This window comes from Eurytemora carolleeae, unplaced genomic scaffold, assembly GCF_000591075.1.
Source record: "Eurytemora carolleeae unplaced genomic scaffold, Eaff_2.0 scaffold1003, whole genome shotgun sequence".
Classification (NCBI taxonomy): domain Eukaryota; kingdom Metazoa; phylum Arthropoda; class Copepoda; order Calanoida; family Temoridae; genus Eurytemora; species Eurytemora carolleeae.
In genome coordinates this window covers 55114-78478 of record NW_019397748.1, presented here as the reverse complement: position 1 = coordinate 78478, position 23365 = coordinate 55114, and the positions used below count along the sequence as shown (strand labels likewise).

General features: G+C 34.3%; 1 protein-coding gene across 1 annotated transcript; it reads right to left on the bottom strand.

Annotated features, from left to right (window-relative positions):
* Window positions 1-6824: 6824 nt before the first annotated feature.
* Window positions 6825-19566, bottom strand: LOC111715759 (uncharacterized). The gene is made up of 4 exons (XM_023491132.1): window positions 19478-19566; window positions 9941-10247; window positions 9482-9645; window positions 6825-9406 (listed from the first exon to the last, which is right to left on the bottom strand). Exons 2-4 carry the CDS (start codon window positions 10113-10115, stop codon window positions 7295-7297), a joined length of 2451 nt encoding a protein of 816 aa, XP_023346900.1. The 5' UTR covers window positions 10116-10247; window positions 19478-19566; the 3' UTR covers window positions 6825-7294.
* Window positions 19567-23365: the final 3799 nt, after the last annotated feature.

Sequence of the window (23365 nt, the reverse complement as noted above, 5' to 3'; positions counted from 1 at the left end):
CCAATTCGGTTAGCTGTATGGCAAGCTATAGCTATCAAATAAATATATATCCATGAGCGAAGACGGATGTTAGGTCCTTCCCAACAATATTTTCCCAAGAGGCAATTTCCCAAATAAGTATTTTAAAAAAAGCGGAAAATTCACAAATGTACAGTTTTACAAACTACAAAAGATCGCACACTCAAATGTTATAATCCCTATATCTTTGCTACCCTTTGATATTTAAAATTATAAATAATTTTAGATCAAATAATCTAAATTTTAAATTTAAAAAATTTCCACTAGTAGGTCGTAAAGATATCGGTATAGAATATTTGAGTTCCTTTCCAAATTACCTTATTCCGTCCTCATCCTGTCATCCTGTCATCCTGTCATCCTGTCATCCTGTCATCCTGTCATCCTGTCATCCTGTCATCCTGTCATCCTGTCATCCTGTCATCCTGTCATACTATCATCCTGTCATCCGGGCATCCTGTTGTCAAGTCTCTGTCTTTGTCTCCCTTTTGCCCCACAAGCTTCGCATCAAATTCTAATATTAAGTTTATTACAAGAATTTAAATAGTTTGTTATACTTGAGATAAAAGTTTAGCATACTTAATATCAAAATATCTCATTATTGTCCTTTACGAATTCAGTAGATATCTTCTCTCCTCTCTCCTCTCTCTTCTCTCTTCTCTCTTCTCTGTTCTCTCTTCTCTATTCTCTCTTCTCTCTTCTCTCTTCTCTCTTCTCTCTTCTCTCTTCTCTCTTCCCTCTTCTCTCCTCTGACTGAACTCCATTCAATTCAAGTATGAAAAGACAATTTCGGAAATGCATATTTTAGAAATAGAAGATTTTGTGAAGTAATAAATCTGGCCACTTGACTTAAAAGCCTGGATAAGAAGTATTCCAACTCTATCAACAGAACAAAGTAACAGAATATCAATACAAATATAAATATATATATTAATCAAAATTTTGAGGATTTTTCTGTAAACATTAATAGATTTCTTAAATTTAAAAAACTCTATATTTTTCCAGGGAAAATCTTTCCTTTTTAACCAAACAAACAAGCCAAATATATAATGTATGTTTCTGGAAAAAAATTTAGTTTTACAATTACAAAGAAAACTATGGCCCTTTGGCTTGTTTGTCTAATAGGGTGTCTGTATCCTGTAAACGTCAAGACGGCTAAACCGATAGGCCCATTTTTTCTAGCAACTCACATGACCCAATAGGGGAGGTTTATGTACCGTCAAAATTTTGATGAAAAATGTTATTTTTTAAAATGCGCCAATCTCAACAGAAAAATTAGCGAACATTTGAGAACGATTTAAAATGGCGAATTTCAGAGCAACAGTTAACAGATAAAGTGTTGTAGGAAAAGGGAACTGAAGGCCTAGTATAAATTTAGATTTGAACTTTGGTCTAAGTAAATAAGGAAAAGTTCACAAAAGACGGAAACTGCATTAATTTGCATTTATTAAAAACAAGCTGGAAAATGAAATCAATGATCACGGGCAGCCGTAGCACATTTGAATTTCCGAGTTAGGTCAACCTTTCCGGTCACAGTTTGTACTGTACCTAACTCTATGAACAGGACTAGCCGGTGCAACAAGGTTGACGCGGTCAGACCAATGCTTCATATTGGTTGAATTTACTTTTACTAAAGGGGCAGATTTACATGTGATGAAATACTTGCTCTTTGCACTTCTTAAAGGGACTGTAGACATAATTTCAATAATTTATATTCATATTTTCTCTCCGTAGCATTTACTCAAACCAAAATATCGAAATCAAAATGTTATTTTCAAATGATTTCTGGACTATGAGCAAACATTTTTTTATTTGTTTAAATATAGACCCAAGCAAAAATAAAATTTCATCAAAAATGGCTTTTGAAAATGTAAAAATTGATAACAATTTCTTTGGAAATCTTTGTGACCTTACTTAAACTGTTTCCTAATTAGGAGATTCTCGCCTAACATACAGTACAATAATCAAATATGAAGTACGCTCTCGGTGTTGTTCACGGGTTCCCGGCCTATACAAAAGTAAAAGTTTGAAGATTCCACAGTGGATATTCCGCTTAAGTGATCAGGATTAAGGATATCCAATTCTAAAGTTTTCAGTTCTGATCAGGTTGCGAATATGTAGAGATTAAAAAATTTAAACTTATGGCGATTGTTTGCAGATATTTTGTGCAAATCCAATTGCAGACGTATATTACCGCAAAAAAGTACGATTAAATATACGTACACTTTAGGAAGAAACATAATTTTCATGCAGTGAGACTGAGAACCAGAAAACTCTGGAATATGAAGACTGAGTGAGACTGAGAACCATAAAACTCTGGAATATGAAGACTGAGTGAGACTGAGAACCAGAAAACTCTCGAATATGAAGACTGCGTGAGACTGAGAACCAGGAAACTCTCGAATATGAAGACCGAGTGAGACTGAGAACCAGAAAACTCTGGAATATTAAGACTGAGTGAGACTGAGAACCAGAAAACTCTCGAATATGAAGACTGAGTAAGACTGAGAACCAGAAAACTCTCGATTATGAAGACTGAGTGAGACTGAGAGCCAGAAAACTCTCGAATATGAAGACTGAGTGAGACTGAGAACCAGAAAACTCTCGAATATGAAGACCACTTTCAGACTCAAGTTATGACTTTAAATAGTGCAATGATCATGAGACACAGCAACAGTAAAACTATTTACTCTGTACCAACATCAAATACAATTAAAGATTGCTTTCATATTGTCTTCCTATTTCATAGTTTTCTGGAGCTCATTGTAGTTGTGTTGATTAAATATAATATCAAGGAGATTGACAAAAGTGCAGAAAAAATGTCTGAAAGGGAAAAGAAAAGTAAAAATTTGAATAGAGTTAAGCCGAGGAAAGTATGGTATAAGCATACAATCCTAGTTTTCTTTTTGAGCAACTTTATAGTTCTAAATGTTAATACAAAACTAAAGTAAATATTTTTGATTGTTTTAATTGCTACACTGCATTTCTTTAACTCTTTGAATGATTTTCAATTAAGAAAAAACCGGTTCTTCTTTTTTTCTCCTCGTAGTTCTTCTAATTCTTCTAGTTCTTCTAGTTCTCCTAGTTCTCCTAGTTCTCCTAGTTCTCCAGTTCTCCTAGTTCTTCTAGTTCTCCTAGTTCTCCTAGTTCTCCAGTTCTCCTAGTTCTCCAGTTCTCCTAAGTTCTCATAGTTCTCCTAGTCATCATAGTTCTCCTAGTTCTTCTAGTTCTCCTAGTTCTCCTAGTTATCATAGTTCTCCTAGTTCTTCTAGTTCTCCTAGTTCTCTTAGTTCTCCTAGTTCTCTTAGTTCTCCTAGTTCTCCTAGTTCTTTTAGTTCTCTTAGTTCTCCTATAGTTCTCCTAGTTCTCCTAGTTCTCCTAGTTCTCCTAGTTCTCCTAGTTCTCCTAGTTCTCCTAGTTCTCCTAGTTCTCCTATAGTTCTCCTAGTTCTCATAGTTCTCATAGTTCTCCTAGTAATCCTAGTTCTCCTAGCTCTCCTAGTTCTCCAAGTCTGTAAAAGCATCTATTGGTTCTCTGTATCTGGAATGTTGTGTCCCAGGAGCATGAAGAGAAAACTTGTAAAAGGCTGAAATGCATTGCATGAGAACCAATCAGAATTCTTAGTTCTCTTCCTTGTCCTCACAAACTTTAAACTTAAGTAAACAATGCACAGTTAAATTTTCTTTCCGCTTGAAAACTTTAACGAAAACTTTTTTATTTTCTTACTTTTACAATAAAGCTAATTATATGAAACCTAAAGAAGCTGAGCTTTTGACACAAATCCAAAGGAATTGAGTTTTTGACACAAACCTGAATTTTCTTATCCCTATATCCTTAACCTTTGATATTTTAAACTTAGATTATTTGATCTAACAAATTTCATAGTTTGAAATTTCTAAGGTCTACGATATAGGGTTGCAAAGATATAGGGATGGTGAAATCATAGTTTGTGGCAAAGACTCAATTCCTTTTCTAATCCCTGTTTCTTTGCAACCTTTGTGTAGATCTTTGATGTTTCAAGGTTAGATTATTTAATCCAACAGAAGTCATAATTTGGAAAATAAAAGGTCTAGGACACCATGGGACTTGAAAATTACAGTTCAGTTCATTTGTTGAAATAAAATCTTTGAGTTTTGAAAAGATATAGAAGGTTCTCATATCCTTGACTCTAACTGTAAACAGAGAATCAAATGAAATAGAAGAAAGAAAAAACTTTTCCAACCTTTTCCAAGATTGATTGGAATAGACTTTCAGATTTTAGAGCAAATAAAGATGACCACCTTTCTTATTCAGACATTCCCAGTTATATATTCACTCCATTAAAGGTACTGTCGTACTAATTTCAAGTGAGCCTCCATTTAAAGATGGAGATGCCCTTGAAACCTTTTACTAACCAATAATGTTGAAGAGAACTTTGTTTTTCTAGCTTAAAAAAGTGTTTAATTCTAAAAATTCCTTCATTGTCACTTTTCAGAGGAAGCACAATTCAAGATATAACATTATGATTATGTTTATATCTAATTCATGCTGGAACAGACAAAACTTTGCAATTGAATATTAGGGTCACTTGAAATTACGGCCCATTAAAAGTTATGAAAAAATAAACCATTTTTAAATTATGACGTTTTTAAGGAGGTAACTGGCAAGGAAGATTGGTTTACCTTGTATAATGAAAAACTATTACTTTCATGATTGGTTCCTTATTTTTACAATTGAATTGTTTATTTTTCAAAACAGCTGTATTAAAATTTAGAACTTCCCCCCCCCCTGATTTTATGTTCTTTAACATGAAGAATGTTTAAAGTTGAAATATGAATGTAAAGAATGAATCTTTAGATTTTCCTTATGATAGAAACAAGGAAGGGTTTATCAGAAAGAAACTTTACTTGGATATTTTTAAAATCTATAGTGTGCCCCGTGCACGTAACTTTTTTTCAGTCATGCATCTTCAGAAAAGTGCATCTTTTTGTGAGATCGTATTTTGTTATTTTATTCTCGTTGTTTTACCGAGTTTTCCAATGAAAATTTTAGGCACATTGGTCCATGGGGTTCCTGAAAGGACATACAAGCAAACAATCAAACACCCAGACAAGTGGAAATTATTAAACCAGAGTTCTAGCATTACTTTTAAACACTCTGACCGATGTGGTCTTTCGATATCCATGGCCTTAAATAAAAATATTTTGCCAAACTTCACTTTTGGAAATCCAGAACTCAGGTTGATGGACCATGGATGGTGTTTGTTGTTTAAGACTTTGAAAACCTTAGATTCCGGATTGTTTACAACAAATTTGAGATTATCTATACTAATATAGTATTAACACATCTCTTAATTAAATTGTACATCCTCCTTAAAAGTGGCAAAATGTTCACTTGTCACAAGGAACCTCCTTGAAATCTCAGCAATTGCTTACGCGAGGCTACACAAATTGGTAATTTGGTAATGTACCAGCACGTCGTTTCTGAATGTCGTCTTAATTTTTCAAGAGCCTGAGTAATTTTATAACATTTTAAAGTATAAAGTTAATCAGTTCAATGGGAGTTGGACTTCTGTAAAACAAAGGCATGATACACCGGAGCCTATTTATCTTTTTATCAACTTTTTCAAGCACAGGAAGTTAATATGTAATGTATCTCTATTTTGAAGAGACTATTCATAAGTCAAGCCACATTTTAGAAATCCCACGATTATATCTATTGTCTCAAGAACTAAAATTATTTAATTTACCTCAAAAAGACGACAAGTCGTTCCTGTGTTAAAGAAAATCGTAGTGTTTAGTGAACAAAGCTATAATAACTTTTTAAGAGCTTTCACTCGTTTTCTCTCCAGTTTATTATTTGAAGACCACCGCATCTCCGAAAGAATTGAGTCCTTGGCAGCCTCAAACTTAAATTTTCTAGTTTTTTATCTGTGCAACCTGATGGCTCAAACCTTTGATATTATAAACTTAGATTATTTGATCAAACCGAATTCATAGTTTGATACATCCAAGGTCTGTGACATGGGGTTGCTTAAAGGCATAGGGATCAGAAAATCAGAGTTTGTGGACTAGACTCAATTCCTTTCCCATAATTATATAAATTACGGTTGGGGAGGGGGGGGGGGGAGCCAAGATCTTAAAAATGATTATCTAAACATATACTTTAAAATACGTTTTAATTTTTAAACATTCATAGTGATATGTAAACTATCTGATAAAATTCTAATTTGTAGATTTTGAAAAATGCTGGTTTACGCTTTTTTCCCAAAGATAAGATTTTTAACACTCTTGTTTTAATATTGGAAACGTTTTATTATTCATTATCATACTTAATGTCAACTTAAGTGAGAAATACTTTATACTCTATATTTTATCATTAGTGTATTGATCTCCCTCTACAGCAGACCTAAGGATTAATTCCTCTTTAGTATCCCGTTAGATATCAAGATCAGTATCCCGTTGGATATCAAGATCAGTATCCCGTTAGATGTCAAGATCGGTATCCCGTTGGATATCAAGATCAGTATCAATATCAAAATCAAGAATTTAAGATCAATGATACCACTCAAAAGTTTCGACTTTAGTTTACATTTAACAAAAAAAGCTGTAGATTTCTTTCTTCGTGCTTTAAACTGGACAACAAATTAAAACTCTTTAAAGAGATAATATAGTGAAATTAAATTTGACATGTCCATTTTTAACGAAACCTTCAAATATTTGACCTCACAAAATTTGAAATGTCGAACGCCTGTGACATCAGGTTGCAAAGAGTAAAAGTTTGTGTACGAGTTATCAGTTCAAAACTTTAAAAAGAAATACAAATGAATATTGTAATAATTAAAATTTATTAAATAACAATTTAACAAAAACAATAAGAAACTAGAGTTCTGAAATAATTCCCCAAAATCACCCAAAAGACAGGAAACTTTTAGAAAAATATATCATGAAATTAAATAAAACTTTGAAAAAGTATTCTGCAACAAATTATATACTTTTAGTAATATATCTATGTTACGGAAAGACTCCGAATAAAATGTGTGACATTCAATTAATATTTGTGGATAAAATTACTGTATAATATAATGCTAAATCAAAGTCCATGGGTCAATTTATAGTTTAGTAGGATAAATGTCATTTTGTCAATATAAAAATGTAAACATTGCATATAAGGTACACTGTATGGAAGAATAATGTTGAATATCACAGCTAAAAATGAGAAATTTTGCAAGTTTTCTAAAATTGCCAGTTTTGTTGATAAATAAACCAATTGTTTCTAGTTGTCAACTTCAAGGTCGGATTTAGATTCCAGATCTATCATCTTGACTCTTTAGTCTCTGGAAGTGTCCGGAGATGAGATTTGATTTTCCAATTCTGTAATCATACGGGGAGACCTGGGGATGTGTCAGGTTTAGAGGCGGAGACACCGTGGAGTAAGGCGTGTCTAGCCGCAACGGAGTTGTGTTCAAGGACAGCGGGGATTGAAGTCTAGTAGCTACGGAGTCAGGACTGTTCGCCAGGTTGGGTCGGATTAGGAAATCCTTCTCCAGTAGACCAGACCGTTCAGCATTGTTATTTTGTGACGGGATTGCACGTGTTAGGTTTACGGACGGATTCGATTCCGTTTGTAAAATAGGATCCGTTCTGGGACGCTTAGACGCTCGACTTATATAGACAGCAGGAGCAAGAGATGAGTTAAGAATCTGAGACGGTTTTTGTGGTTCTTGCATGATCTGATTCAAAAGAGGATTGTTGGCTTGTTCCATATTCTTCCAGCTATTGTTTAATACTTGCTCCGGAATCTTTGTTTTGATTGCAAACGGTTTGGAGTTAGTTTCAGAGTTATTTTCTCCTAGGTGGATGATGAGAGGTTCTTCTCTTCTACCGGAGAGAGAATTGATGATATGAAGCTGAACTTGCTCTTTCCGAACAGGTCGGCTCAACAACTCCTGGAACCTAGACATCGCTTCAGTTGGAGCTTTCTTCATGATTGATATATCAGGGATTATCGGGGTTCTTGCGGTTTCAACCTGCTCCACCCACTTGGTAATACTGCCCGGGGTTCCATACATCTTAGTGGGTGAGAGATCGAGAGGAGCTGGTTCCAATTCTGTTCTCCTGGAGTAATCTTTTGGAACCTTTTGCTCAGCAGTGTAGACCATAGTAGAAGGGTCAATTTGGAGCTCGGGCTCCTGGTTTACAACTGGTACACCGTCAACGGCGGAAAGAAGTGCCTCCGCCACACGAACATTAGGTTCCGCCTCAAACCTTTTCCTATGTATCCGCCATTGATGCTTCTGAAGATGCGCCTTTTGTCTGAATCCAAATCCACATTTGCAACATTTAAACGGACGTTCTTTCTCCTCTGAGCTTTGGTGTTGTTTAAGAGCAGGTTTATGAGGAAATAGCTCCATGCAACCAATACACTGCAGAGGATCTGCAATCATATTGGTCGGCATAGATGTATATTTGATATTACAGACAGGGCAACTGAAACTGTACGGATCCGACACAAGACATGTGGTTCCACAGGCCTTACAGAGAAACTCTAAACTATCCTGGCTATCAGCAACATCTGGGGGACAGGAGAACAGGTCTGGTACCTTCAAGTCAGGCTGGAGAAACGGAAGTCGACTCTCTGGTCTACTGTTAGGGTTGCTCTCAATATTACTGGTTGAATTGCTATCTGAGCTTGATAGTCTGAACTCTCCTAGATTATAATCAATTCTGCAGACAGATGGAGATAAATCAGATCTATCTCGTCCTTCCCGTCCTTGATCATATCTCTCTTCTCTCTCTCTGTTCTCCTCTATCTCCTTCATGTAAGCCTGAGCTAGTTTCATCTTTAGTTTTATAGGCTTAAATGACTCTTCATGATCTATCAGATCTGTGGTATGAACTGTAGTCTCAGGTTCTGTGATCTGAACTAAAGTTTCTGAATCCGTAGTGTGTACTACAGTTTCCTCAACGGGTTCCGGAACTTCAAACTTCTCCTCCGGTAGGATGGGAGGTACATTCTGGAGAAGGATAAACTCTTCTCTTGAATCTTCATCCTGAACCTGAATATGAACCTGAACCTGGTCTTGATCCGGTTCATAAATCTGTGTATTCTCCGGGTTTTTAATCTCCTCAAATTTAATCTCTGCTTGACTCCAACCTCCGCTATTAACCTCCTTGATGCTCTCAGTCAGGGAATGATAAAGTATTCCTTCAGCTCCGATTATACCAAGAGAAGGTTGGGAGTTGTTGTTGTTGATGTTGTTGTTGGTTGCGGTGTTGGTGGGCCTAGTCTTAAAATGCACAACTCCATGCTGTCGCCATTGATGTTTTTGCATTGGTTCTTTCCTGTAAAACTTCTGTAAGCAAATGTTGCACTCAAAAGGTCGGTCATTTCTATGAGTTCGTTCATGAACCTGAAACAATCAGAAATAAGGATTTTAAAAAATTGAATTATTATCGAAAAGAAAAAAATCTTTGTAAAATCTTACCCTGAGATTTCCTTTCTGCGTATACTGCTTTCCACACACCTTGCAGGAGAAGGGTTTCTCTCCGGTATGGGTCACAAGATGACGCTTCATGGTTGTAACACAGACAAACTTCTTTCCGCACATCCCGCAAACAGGAAGGATCTTAGAAGAGCGCTTCCGGTTTCCTGAATAACAGACGGTCAAAACAGGAAGTAGGTGCAGCTGTAAAGGAATTCAGTCTTTGTCACAAACTCTAGTTTTCTAAGTCCTATATCTTTACACCCTGATGTCGTGCACTTTCAAACTATAAATTCTGTTCAATCAAATAATCAAAGTTTGAAATATCAACGGTTTACACCTGCAGGGTGCAAAGAAATAGGGATAGTAAAAATTGAGTTTTTGGAAAGGACTAATTCCTTTAAAGGATTTTGAAGTTTAGAAGAAAGTTTGGATTAAATATAAAAGTTTGTGAAAGCTTACCAGAATCATTTGTTTCAAATATATAGGGTAAACTGGAGCCATCTTTAACGAATCCGTTCGTTACTTCGTTCTCGGACATGACAACTCCGCAGTGCTGAGCGTAATCCTCGGCCTGTTGCTCCGGGTAGGACTCCACGGTCTCCTCCGTGCTCTTGATAGTACTCGGAGCAGACATCGGGGTATTTAGTAGAATTTGAACAAGTGCCAATTAGATGGTGAAAGGTGGAGTTAGGATGGTTGGAGGGCGGTTGTAAAGGGGTGTGGTTGTTGGAGGGTAGGAGAGCTGAGAAATCTGTCCCGGCTCTTCCTAAAGATAAACAAAATGTTTTTTGAAAGGTAAACATTCCTACAGCCCCCTAGTATCATCGCATTCCGAGTCCCAATCTCCGATATTGTATGAGTTGATCAGATCCATGGTTAGATTGGATCTACGGTTAAGTTAGAACTAGTGTTTGAATCTAGAACGGGATTAGAGATGAGTGCTGTTATAAATGTTTATGATTTAAAGACCCCGAGTTGTATCTTGCTCCGATGAAAAACTGTCAATGTCAATGTAAAACTTCAACATTTCTTTCACAAACTACTTCAATGGCAAAGGTTTAGTTTAAACGTCTGCTCTCTCCTACTACCGAAATATAACTGAAGATGTCCCGTGTTGTTTTGAAAAATGCCGCGTATCCTAAAGCCTAGTTACTGCGCGCTATTGCGGAGAAGCAACAGTGTTTAAATCTCGAATCCTGAGCTCTGGTTGGCTCCTCTCTATACTCAACTAAGCAGTTTCTCCACGTAAGGGTTTCTCCAGGAGTAGAGTGCATCAACCTTTATCAGGGGCACACACCAAGNATTTTGCAGGTTTCGCGCTTGTTTCTCCTTGCCCGCGGATAAGATTTGCAAAACATGATTCGCAAATCCCGTAAACTGCATTGAGCTAACAATTATTTATATGATACCACTTTGCAAACATTAGGCTTATACTACCAATAAATCAACAGACACTTTTTGATAACTTTACCACCGAAAGTTGACTTATACCCTTTTCAAAACTTTTAATCAAAATACTTTTCCGTTACAGTGATGATAACGGTGTGAAAAGAATGGAAGATGACTTGAAACATAAAACTGTAAATTGGTTTGAAAAGAATCTGATCTAACGTGTTTAGTTTAATACTCCGGGTACACATAAAAGGGGGGAGTTGGAGAACACTGAAACTGTTGTTCTAGGGTTCAACGAACCAGAGAGAAAGTGCGATCTTAGCTGAGGCTTCCCAAGAATGTATGAGAATGTTCATATCTGCAGTACGCTCCTATAGGTCTTGCTTTAACCCTTTCAATACCTACTCTCCCTCCTCCCCTTGCTACCCCCCCCCCGCACGCACACACAACACCCCTCTGTAATCCCCTGAATTCAAGCAAACAATAATATCAAGTATTCAAGTATATTGAAAACTCAGTAATCTCTGCATTCCTTATCTTACATATCTTCGTTCTACCCTTAAACCTTATCCTACTCCAATTCCTATTCTTTATCCTACCCTTAAACCTTATCCTACTCCAATTCCTATTCTCCTATTTATCCTATCCTTAATCCTTATCCTTCTCCAATTCCTATTCTCCTATTTATCCTACCCTTAAACCTTATCCTACTCCAATTCCTATTCTCCTATTTATCCTATCCTTAATCCTTATCCTTCTCCAATTCCTATTCTCCTATTTATCCTATCCTCAAACAATATCCTACTCCAATAATCTGCCCTGTACTGACCAAAGATATAGTGGTGTTTGGTAGAGAGTATTCTACCCTCATACCAATTACCCTACTCCTATTCCTTTTCTCCTATTAATCCTACCCTTAAACCTAACCCTTCTCCTTTTCCTTTTCTCCTATTAATCCTAACCTTCTACTTATGGCTGATCTTACTCCATTTAATTTCCACTCCTTAGCATAATTTTCTTTCTTATACAAAAATATCTGACTAATTTAAATTTTAGACCAAAAAGAAATAAGATCATAATAATAATGTTTTCGGAGAAAGAAGTTTATAAGAAATAGCAAGAGCCAGAAAGATAATTTATCACAAGAAAATCGAAAATCATAAAAGAAAAATCCAAAAGAAAAAAGAAATTGATATAAAGATATAAAGAAAGAAATGTTTTAGAAAGAAAAATAAGGAGAAAGAGGATAGGTGAAGAAAATTAAAAAGAAAATTGTCAAAGAAAAGAGAAGAAGAATATTGAAATTGAAAAATGGTGAGGAAAACGAGAAGAATATGTGTAAGATACAATGAAAGAAGATTATGCAAGGTAGGTTGGTTACCAAACTAGATCTATCCGATCCTAGCTAGAGCTACGGGTTCCAGGTTCTACTTGAATTAGGTTGAAGGACCTGTATCTACCTTTGACCTATTTAGCGGTGAATTCCTTGTGGAGAAATCAGAGGAAAACATGACGGGATGGGAAACCTGGAGAGTGAGGGAAATATCTAGAGAAATCTGCGTTTAATGCGTCATTTTATTTTACGGCGTAGAAGTTGGTGAAAAGGCGTCAATACGTCAAAAGTTTGATGCGTCGGTAAACCACACAGGCATAATCTTAAAATACTGGAATGAAAATTCATACTTTGTTTTCAAAACACAATTATCATGCATGGTTTTATTATTTAGAAAAATTATAAATCTGGACGTCATTTAGTTTATTTATTTATATTTGTAAGAAATTAAGCAGGGAGACATAAAGATGGTTAAAAGGAATTGAGTTATTGATACAAACTCTGATTTTCTCATCCCTGTTTCTTTGCAACCCAATGTCGTAGAACCTTATTATTTTTTAACTAGATAAAATAGTTCAATTTAGGAATATTAGAAAATTTAAGTTTGAAATTAGGAATTATATTCTTCTGATCATTATAGTTCTTTCTTTATATAAAACTATCGGTTAATTTCAAATCTTTAAACTTTAAATAAACGCGGAATAGATTTGAGTGTCCCATCATCTTTAATGAAAAGAATTTATAATTATAACTACGATTTAAGAGAATCGAAATTACTGAGTTTCTTAATAACGATATGAATTGTTAGTCCTATATAAAAATCTGAAATGATTTTGTAGGGAATGTCTATTTTTGTGTATTCAAAATTTGATCTTGTATCTATTTGATGTTATTGGATTTTGTCATAGAAATCATGCTGATAGAAAAAAAGTCTAACATTTTCATCATCATATCGAACTGTGCTAAAAGAACATTTCATTTAAAATATTAGGGATATAAAAAAAAGATATCTCTATGCATTCTGATCATAATTTCGACCAAAATGTTCATAATTTTAAACAAAATGTTACTGATTTCGAAAAAAATGTTACTAATTTCGAACAAAATGTTACTAATTTTGAACAAAATGTTCATTATTTCGAACATAATGTGCATAATTTCGAACAATATGTTCATAAAATAGAACAAAATGTTTATAATTTAGAACAAAATATTCATAATTTAAAACAAAATGTTCATAATTTAGAAAAATATGTTCCACTAAAAGTGGAAATCACAAACTTTTATTTTTGAAAAATATATGATTGCGGACTATCCTGAACTATCTATAAACCTTTTTTGTATTGAGAAGTTGTCAAGTTTTCCTTTAAACAAACGAAACTTTAGACTTGGTATTGATCGCATTGGCAGGATAGTGGGGGGGGGGGATAGAGGATGTATTCAAAGCTTGATAACTGGATTAGCTTGTAGAAACTCTCTCTGCAAAATGCATTTTTGCAAGGGAAAGGCAGATTTCTCCTCCTGGTAAATATGTATTGGCAGATTTCTCCGGAGAGTTGAACGAACTAGAGAACAGTATCGTAGCTAGGCAGGATACAGTTATGTACAGTTAGAACTGTATTAACCACACACACACTCACTCATACAACCCTTCACTCAACTACACATCTTAGCAAACACACATTTGTTCGTTCAAATAAAACCAACAACCCCGTGAATGTTTAAATTATACCAGATATAAAACAGAAATGTTTTAAGTCTTGTAAAATAAACGTTCTTTTACAATGAAAGCCAAAAAATACTTTCTTAAGAAATGATGTTTTACCCTATTTCTTAAGAAAATTGTAACATAAGCATTAGCAAATTCATCTTGCATATATGACTAATTTGATCGACAATTATTATCATTATTATTATTAATATTATTATAATTAAAAAATCATAAATTCGGCAAAGCGTCAAACTCCTGAAAAACAGCTGGTATTTAAAGCCGGCCGGTTCTGCTGTCTCAGCTGTTAGTGTACCGGTACAGCTGTGCTCAGGGTGGAACACTTTCTAGGCCAATGTCAGAGTTCAACGACTGCTGCGTCAACCAATAGAAAGGCAGGATTTAGGAATCCACCAATAGCAGAGCCAAGCAGTGTGAAAGCGCATGCAAGTCCACAGGTGGGGGGGGGGGGCAACAGCTTAACAATTGTTTTGCAAAACAAGGAAAGTTTATGAAAAAATTGCAAGTCGCCAAGATTTTACTTTATGTGAAACTTAATTATGTTATGCGTATAAATAAAATAATCATGCGTTGAAGATAAAAATATTATCCAATTTAAAAGTCCAATGTAAATCTAAAATTTGCGTCAGTAAATTAACATTAATATGTTTTTATTTTTGACAAAATAAATAAGATTTTTAGCAAAGAGCCTCCCCACAGATTAAAACGCATGTAAGACTAAGAGCTATTAATTGGAAACTGAAAACTGGTTTCTTGCGTAAAATTCCCCGCGAAAAGAAACTGTCATTTTAGCGTAAATTCTCTTGCTAAACCCCAAAATTTAGGCACATTTTCCCTCTCAAACGAATTAAAATTTACAGACACTAGGCTTTTAGGGCGCTTCGCACCCATCTTTTTTTTAATTTTTATCATTCATGAACCTTCCCTGTGGTCAAGTGATGTCCCATAACAAATTTGGGCCCGATCGGTTCAGCCGTTTTGACGTTTATTGGATACAAACAAACAAACAAACAAACAAACAAACAGACAGACAAGCCAAATTTATATATAGATTTATATGTCTAAATAAAGTTTGTCAAAATTCTCGTTTATTTTACTTACAACTTTGCGTAGTTACTCCGACTGAAATGTGTCTATATTTGAGTAGATTCTCCCACTAAATTGTGTTATATTTGAGTAGATTCTCCTACTGAAAAGTGTCTATATTTAAGTAGATTCTCCTACTGAAATGTGTCTATATTTTAGTAGATTCTCCCGGCAGTAAAACTACAGTTTTCACCAGACGGTTCTCTCTGACCTAATTCTAGAGAGAATAACGGGATCTCCACGCAGACACACGCTTAAGCTCACACACACACACAAACACGCACAAAACACCTGCAAACTTGACTGAAAGCACCCACACTAACATTATATTTAAGGTAGGGATTCGATTAAATAAATAACAAAACAAAACAACCTCGTATAAAAAAAATGTCCATTCATTCTACTTTAATGTTGTCAATTTTTTTCATAATTTATAAAAGATATGCTTCTATGAGCTTTATCTTGAGCTAATACATTAAAATTAGTAAGCTGTATAATCATAAATAGTTTTATTTATCAATCTATCCTATTAATCGTCTTGGTAACTAACCCTTTAAATTCTTAATATCAAGTATCTTGACTTTTAATTGTAATTAGTAACTGTTTATGAATATAATCTGGACATGTATTCAAACTATTAACATTTTATTTTAGGATCCAAACAAAGACGACAATCATTTTGATTTATTAACCTAATTATCAGTTTACCTGGTGTAAAATGTTCTAATTATCAGGGTATCTGGTGTAAAATATCCTAATTGTCAGTGTATCAGGTGTAAATGTTCTAATTATCATGGTATCTGGTGTAAATTGTTAAAATGTTCTAATTATCAGGATATCTGGTGTAAAATGTTCTAATTATCAGTGTTTCCGGTGTAAAATGTTCTAACTATCATGGTAACTGGTGTAAAATATCCTAATTATCAGGGTATCTGGTGTAAAATGTTCTAACTATCATGGTAACTGGTGCAAAATATCCTAATTATCAGGGTATCTGGTGTAAAATGTTCTAATTATCTGTGTATCTGGTGTAAAATATTCTAATTATCAGGGTATCTGGTGTAAAATGTTCTAATTATCTGTGTATCTGGTGTAAAATATTCTAATTATCAGGGTATCTGGTATAAAATGTTTTAATTATCTGTGTATCTGGTGTAAAATATTCTAATTATCAGGGTATCTGGTATAAAATGTTTTAATTATTAGGGTATCTGGTGTAAAATGTTCTAATTATCAGGGTATCTGGTGTAAAATATTCCAATTGTCTGGGTATCTGGTGTAGGATATCCTTATTGTTAGTGTATCTGGTGTAAAATATCCGAATTATCAGTGTATCTGGTGTAGAATATCCGAATTATCAGTGTGTCTGGTTCAAAATATCTGCGTAATTATAAAATATTTTATACAACAACAAACGAAAACTGCGAACTGTCAGAAATATCTTGGTGAAACGACCCTCGTTAGAAAGTTTTTCAGAAGACGTTGCCCTCCCTACCTCTGTCCCTCCCTCCCTCCCTCCCTCTGTCCCTCCTGCTTTAGAGTAATCTAGATTCAGAAAAGTGAAGGGTTGAGATATTTGGATAAAACTAGAATATCATAAAGTCCAAATCTATTTTTCTTGCGAAACGGTTTAAATTAAACACAAAATAGAAGCATCAAATACCAATCCAGTTTCTAAAAAAGGCTTAAGTTCATTTTATAAAGAATGACGTTTAGAATTTTCCAATATATTCGTGAACGGTTAGTAAAAATCATCAAAAAAACTTTTCCGGTAGCCGTTCGTTTTAGGTTTCAGAGCTGAACGTTTCGTTTGTAAAAACATTAAAATGGATTATCTGATTAATAATGTGGAAGATATTTTTCTTTACATAACAAGAAGGGTCTCTTGAAATTACGTTTACAGTCCCTTTAAAAATAAAAGGAGGGGCGTGGACACAATCTATACCAAAAACCTCTATGTGTTAAGAACGTGTAGGGTTTTTAATCTAACGGAATTTAACATTCTCTCTCCCCATTTTGGTCGAGATATTAACACTGTTTTTGTTTTAAAAATGAAAGTTAACTTAGCATAATATCCTTCATTGTGTAATTGTACACTGTAGACCTTAAAGGGGAGATTGGTCACAAAAAGAGCATAAACCTAAGCTTATGCACGACCTGCTACGGTAAAATAGCTCGGTTTAAAATCTTTAAACTGCTTTGCACCATGGTATTAGAACAGAACACATTTCCAAAGGATTTGGATGGTTTAAAATATGGAGTGGGTACAAAACGTCGATTATCAAAACGTCGAATAACAAAACGTCGATGATACTAAACGTCGACTGTATCAAAACGTTGACTACTACAAAACATCAACTGCTACAAAATTTTTAGACATCTAAAAACGCAATAGTTTTAGTCAAAAATCTGCGGAATTTTTTTAGAAATACGCAAAATTTCTTTCTTTCAATTTATTTTCCGGTCATGGCAGTTGCAGCTAATTTTGTCTTATCTCACAAGAAAGGGAGGATTTTGGAGGACGAACAATACAGCATTGTAATACTTTAATATTATGCTGCAATAATTATTGTTAATGTAATAGCCTGCTCTATCCGGAGCGCTCAGCCCAGAAATTGTCTTAACTTAACGTAACCAAAAATAATGTAAGAATCAGCACATTATTCAACCTTTAGGAGGGCTATTCTAGCCGCACCGCTCGGCCCAGAAATTTTCTTAACCTAACCTAACCCAAAATAATGTGCGAAACATCATATTATTCAACGTTTCAGAGGCCGCAGCGCTCGGCCTAGAAATGGCCTTAACCTAACCTAATCCAAAATAATGTGAAAGACCGCTCATTATTAATAAAATTTAGGAGGCCGCAGCACATTATTCAACGTTTAAGAGGCCACAGCGCTCGGCCCCATAGCCTATCCTAGCCGAAGCTTTCGCCCCAGAAATTGTCTTCACCTAACCTAACCCAAAATAATTGTGAGAGATAGCACAATAATCAACATTAAAAAGAGGCCGCAGCGCTCGGCCGCCTAGCCCATGCCTAGCTGCAGCACTCGGCCCAGAAATTGACTTTATCCAGCCTTACCCATTATAATCTAACATTTTGTAACCGACGATATATTGTAATAGTCGACATATTGTAGTAGTCGATATATTGTAGTAGTCGACATATTGTAGTAGTCAACATATTGTAGTAGTTGCCGTTTTGTAGAAGTAGACTTTTTGCTATTCTCCGTTTAGAAAATCTACGTTTTTGCAAAATATCGCGGGAAATGTTTAGAAATATGTAGTTCGCTTACAAATTATATTTAGCTGTTTTTAACACACTAAACTTGCTCCATATACTGCGGAATACCAAGACGAGATCCAAGCAATTTTTGTAATTGAAGTTATTATTCAGTAAAAAGAATTAACATGCAGCAGTTTTAAAATCCCCTTGCCAAGTGAAATGGGTCTGTGTACACTGCACGAATACGCTATTTCATGGTCATTGCACTATTTGAAGTAATTCTTGAGTGATAGTCTAACTGTCGTCTTCTTACTTCACAGTTTATGGGCTTCATTTTACATATTTATATATACCAAATGAAGTTCATCCTATTTTTTGAAATTTTTTACGTTATGGTTGATATATCTCATATTCAAGCTAACTATGAGAAAATTACACTTATAAAATGATTTTATTATTTTAAAACTAAACTAAACACTTTTTTCTCTTAAATGTGCAAATTAAAGCTTGAGGCATAATTTTGGTGCAAATACGCACACTGGTTACTGGTTAGTAGTGACCAAGCATAAAATTTAAATTATTTCAATTGTTTTAGTTTATTTCTTGTTTCTCTTTTCTTTTTGAAGTTCTTTTAAGGTTCCTTTTCTTCTATAGTCTTCCTTCCTACTGTTAATATCCCTTTTTCCTTTCTGTCTACTTTGTACTTCCTTCATTAAATCTTATTTCACTTCCTGTTTTATTCCAGCCTAGTCTTTATTAATCCTTCCTTTCCTGCTTCCTGTCCTGTCCTACTTCCTGTCCTGTCCTACTTCCTGTCCTTTTACTTATCATTTACTTGTCCTTTTTAGCTCTCATTCTTAAGATTTGGTTTTCGACACAAAAAACTGATTTTATATAATTATTTTGATGGTATCCGACAATTTTTAACCCTATTTACAGGAGATTGGGCGGAATAAGATGATTTCTTAAAGACAAATTTAAAAGATATCCATTGTGTCCTCATAAAAAAATGATATAATATATGATATGATATAATATCTATTTAAAAAGCAGTGTTCAGATATAAAAACTTAAAACTGACCATTTTATTGTTTTTAAAGTTTATGCTTAAAACAATATATAAGCTGTTCAATCAAAAGTATCATTTATTTTATAAGCTACACTGCATTTTAGAAATAAATTATATATAAATTCATTTAAATATAATTAGAATTTATGAAGTATATTCACCTATTTTCAGCTGATTTATAACTTTGATATCTAAAAATTTATATATTTACGGAGCGTATTCTCGAATGCAACTGTTCTACGAACATACAGCTTGAAACCAACAAGCAGTCAGGCAGTAAACTTCACGCAGTCAGGCAAAATATTCTCTTACATGTAAATTTAGCTTTTTGAATCTTTTAACATTCGAGTAAATATAATAAACTTATAAATTTGTGAAACTGCAAATATGAAAAATTTATAGAAATCATATTTTTGTCTGAGTGAAGTCCTTTAGAGCCATGAAACCGGTTAGTATCATAATATTAGGAGAAATCTAAGAGAAGTGACAGCTCCCACGCTCTCCCAAGCTTATACTTTCATCTTCACGCGTACACGGCGTACATTAGACATTGTACAATACATCAGGACAATGACATTGTACATTTTATGTCTCTACATTTTCAATACATCTGGACAATAACGTTGTACATTGTATGTTTCTACATTTTCTATACATCTGAACAATGACATTGTATACATTGTATGTACTATCTACATTATACAATACATCTGGACAATGACATCGTACATTGTATGTCTCTACATTGTATAATACATCTGGACAATGACATTGTACATTGTATGTATCTACATTGAACAATACATCTGGACAATACATTGCACATTGTATGTATCTACATTGTACAATACATCTGAACAATGACATTGTACATTGTATGTATCTACATTGTACAATACATCTGGACAATGACATTGTACATTGTATGTACTATCTACATTGTACAATACATCTGGACAATACATTGTACATTGTATGTATCTACATTGAACAATACATCTGGACAATGACATTGTACATTGTATGTCTCTACATTGTACAATACATCTGGACAATACATTGCACATTGTATGTATCTACATTGTACAATACATCTGAACAATGACATTGTACATTGTATGTCTCTACATTGTACAATACATCTGGACAATGACATTGTACATTGTATGTATCTACACTGTACAATACATCTGGACAATAACATTGTACAGTGTATGTATCTACATTGTACAATACATCTGAACAATGACATTGTACATTGTATGTATCTACATTGTACAATACATCTGGACAATGACATTGTAAATTGGACATTGAACATCTGGAATTGCTATTGGGAACGGGACATGGGTCATATATAGAATGGGACATGAGACTTTGGACAGGAGACATTATACACATTGGACATAGAATTCACATGGGTTATGATACACACGAGACGTCAGTGTCTTACTAAACCATTTATTTATCTAATAACGATATATATTATGGATTAAAGTTTATATGTATAACATTAACATCATAATAGTGATGTTCAATAAGTCTTGCGAAACATTTTTTAAAGGTACAGTTCTAGACGTCTCAGCCCTAAAGTTTTTTTTAAGTTCACAATATTTCTACCGGTTTAATTTCCTTGCCAGCTAATGAAAATTAGATAATATGTTGGACGCAAATTAGCTTTATCCCAGATAATATGTTGGACGCAATTATCTTTCTCCCAGATAATATGTTGGACGCAATTATCTTTCTCTCAGATAATATGTTGGACGCAATTAGCTCTCTCCAGGTGTGGCGTTATTTCCGGGTAAACGTTAAATAATGGTAGTAGATTCTACGCAGCAAATTTTCCGCGGCATCCCCGCATATTTTCGCAGTTTACGGCTGTAGGCACAACAGAAATCTGGTATTTTATCTAAAATTTTAAAGTTAGAAATTATATTTATGCACTTAAAATATACACTATATGCTGATATATATAATGTGAGTACAGAGGTAATTAACTATACATTCAACTCTCATTAGTTGCAAGTATCAGAATCAATTAACAATTAACTTACGTAAACGCTGTCATATCGATCCCTAATGTTAAAACAATTGATTTTTTCTGTCTGTCGCTCAGCAAAACTTGATTGATTCTCAAATATGAGAAATACTTTCACTTAATTTACTGTTTACATTCACAGAATTGTGCACGAATGCCGCGGAAAATTTGCTGTGTAGAGTCTAATACCATTATTTAACGTTTACCCAGAAATAACGCCACACCTGAGCCCGTTAACGTTGTTTGTCACAGCTCCTAAATATTTTATCCATAGACTCAAACTTTATCCATTTATGCATATTCTAAGGGTTGGGTGAACTTAAAAAGTCAAAGTAGGGTAAGCCTTTATTGTAGAATGTGCACTTGAGGGTTTTATAGATGTAATCTACGTTTCAACGAGGGGAGGAAGGCCAACCACATCAATCTCTAATCCGAACCACATTCTCCTCATTTTCTTGTCCGAACCACATCGAAATCCTCGTCCTTTCAATATTATTTTCTTTAAGTGTCCGATCCTTGAAAATAAATACATTTTTTAAAAATATGGCGACATTAGGGCATAGATGAAATATAAAATTTTCCCAATTAAATTTTAGATTTGTGTAAAAATGAAAATGCTCCATAAACGATGTTCTACAAAAAAGCGTTTGTAAAGAGCCCTTTCTTTCGCGGAAAATGCCGCAAAACATTCTCAAACTCGATGTAAACAACTTTTTGTAATATTTCCGCTGAATTTGGGTTAGAGATATGACTTACAATTTTTATATGATTAAATACTGTTTGAATTCATTAATTGTAGCAAATGATTTGAATAATATAAATTGAACATTATTTTTTCTAGAATTTTAAGCATGCGGCAGGCAGTAGTGATCTCTTAGTGGGGACAACAAATCTACCTTATTTGGAAATAAATCAGAAATCAATGATTATTTTGTATGAGTTGAGATGGAAAGATTAAAGACCATGTTCACGCAAATTCTTTGGTATAAATTTTTATTTGTGAAAGTTATCCATTTTGGAGGCAGAAGAGATTCAATTTTTAACCTAAACAATGTTTGACATTATTCTCGTGGATTTGAAGATTCCAACATCTCAAAATCCTTGGAAAACTTTATTCTAGTCATGATTTATGCCCTATAAACGTCGCCATATTTTTAAAAAATGTATTTATTTTCAAGGATCAGACACATAAAAAAAATAATATTGAAAGGACAAGGATTTCGATGTGGTTCGGACGAGAAAATGATGAGAATGTGGTTTGGACTAGAGATTGATGTGGATGGCCTTCCTCCCCTCTTTTCAACAAAACACTTAATATCTTTTTCCAGGACCTCTTTGGAACAAATGTTGTCCAAAACTGTCTACGCAGCACCATATTTCAGATCCCAAAGGCATCAAACTTCATCAAATACGAAGCTCCTCGCGAATTTTATCTGCGAAACTTTCAATTGTGTGGACTGTTTGTGGGGTTTTTGTGGATTTTTCCTGCGCAGACATTTCCTCTTTCTGTCCACAATCTCCATTACACTTTTTCCCTTTTAGTCCACATGTACACGGTTGCCTTGTCCATATTATTCTCCTCTAATGCATTTTGGATCATGTTAAAGGTATCTTTGTATTTAGAAAGCTCAAGGTCCGAATTTTTGTGTATCAAGCATCTAAAGGTTTTTCTTTCCCGGGTTGGTATTTAAAACATTCCCGCACTGTGACAACGGAGCTAAACAACCTCAGGGAAAAGGCGGATTACAGAATTTAAAAAGTTTGATGAATAAAGTTTGTTGGGAGAAGTCATGTAGGTTGGATTCCGTGAGCTTTGAAAAAAAAACAGGATTGAGACGTCTAGAAGTACCTTAAACACATTTTTCGCAACACTTACTGAAGATCCCTCGTACAAATCATATTACTCTAATGAAGGAATAATTATTTTTTATTTTTTGCTATTATTATTATTTTTTAGTAAGTAATGCTTCTTAAATCATACTAACTTTTTCTTGCAGGAGACTGCCTG

Excerpts from the sequence above, each read along its gene's own strand:
- LOC111715759 (XM_023491132.1), bottom strand. The coding sequence starts at position 10,115 with ATGTCTGCTCCGAGTACTATCAAGAGCACGGAGGAGACCGTGGAGTCC. Across the intron at positions 9,646-9,940 it reads ATTTGAAACAAATGATTCTG|GAAACCGGAAGCGCTCTTCT; the intron begins GTAAGCTTTCAC and ends TCTGTTATTCAG. Across the intron at positions 9,407-9,481 it reads CGCAGAAAGGAAATCTCAGG|GTTCATGAACGAACTCATAG; the intron begins GTAAGATTTTAC and ends TGATTGTTTCAG.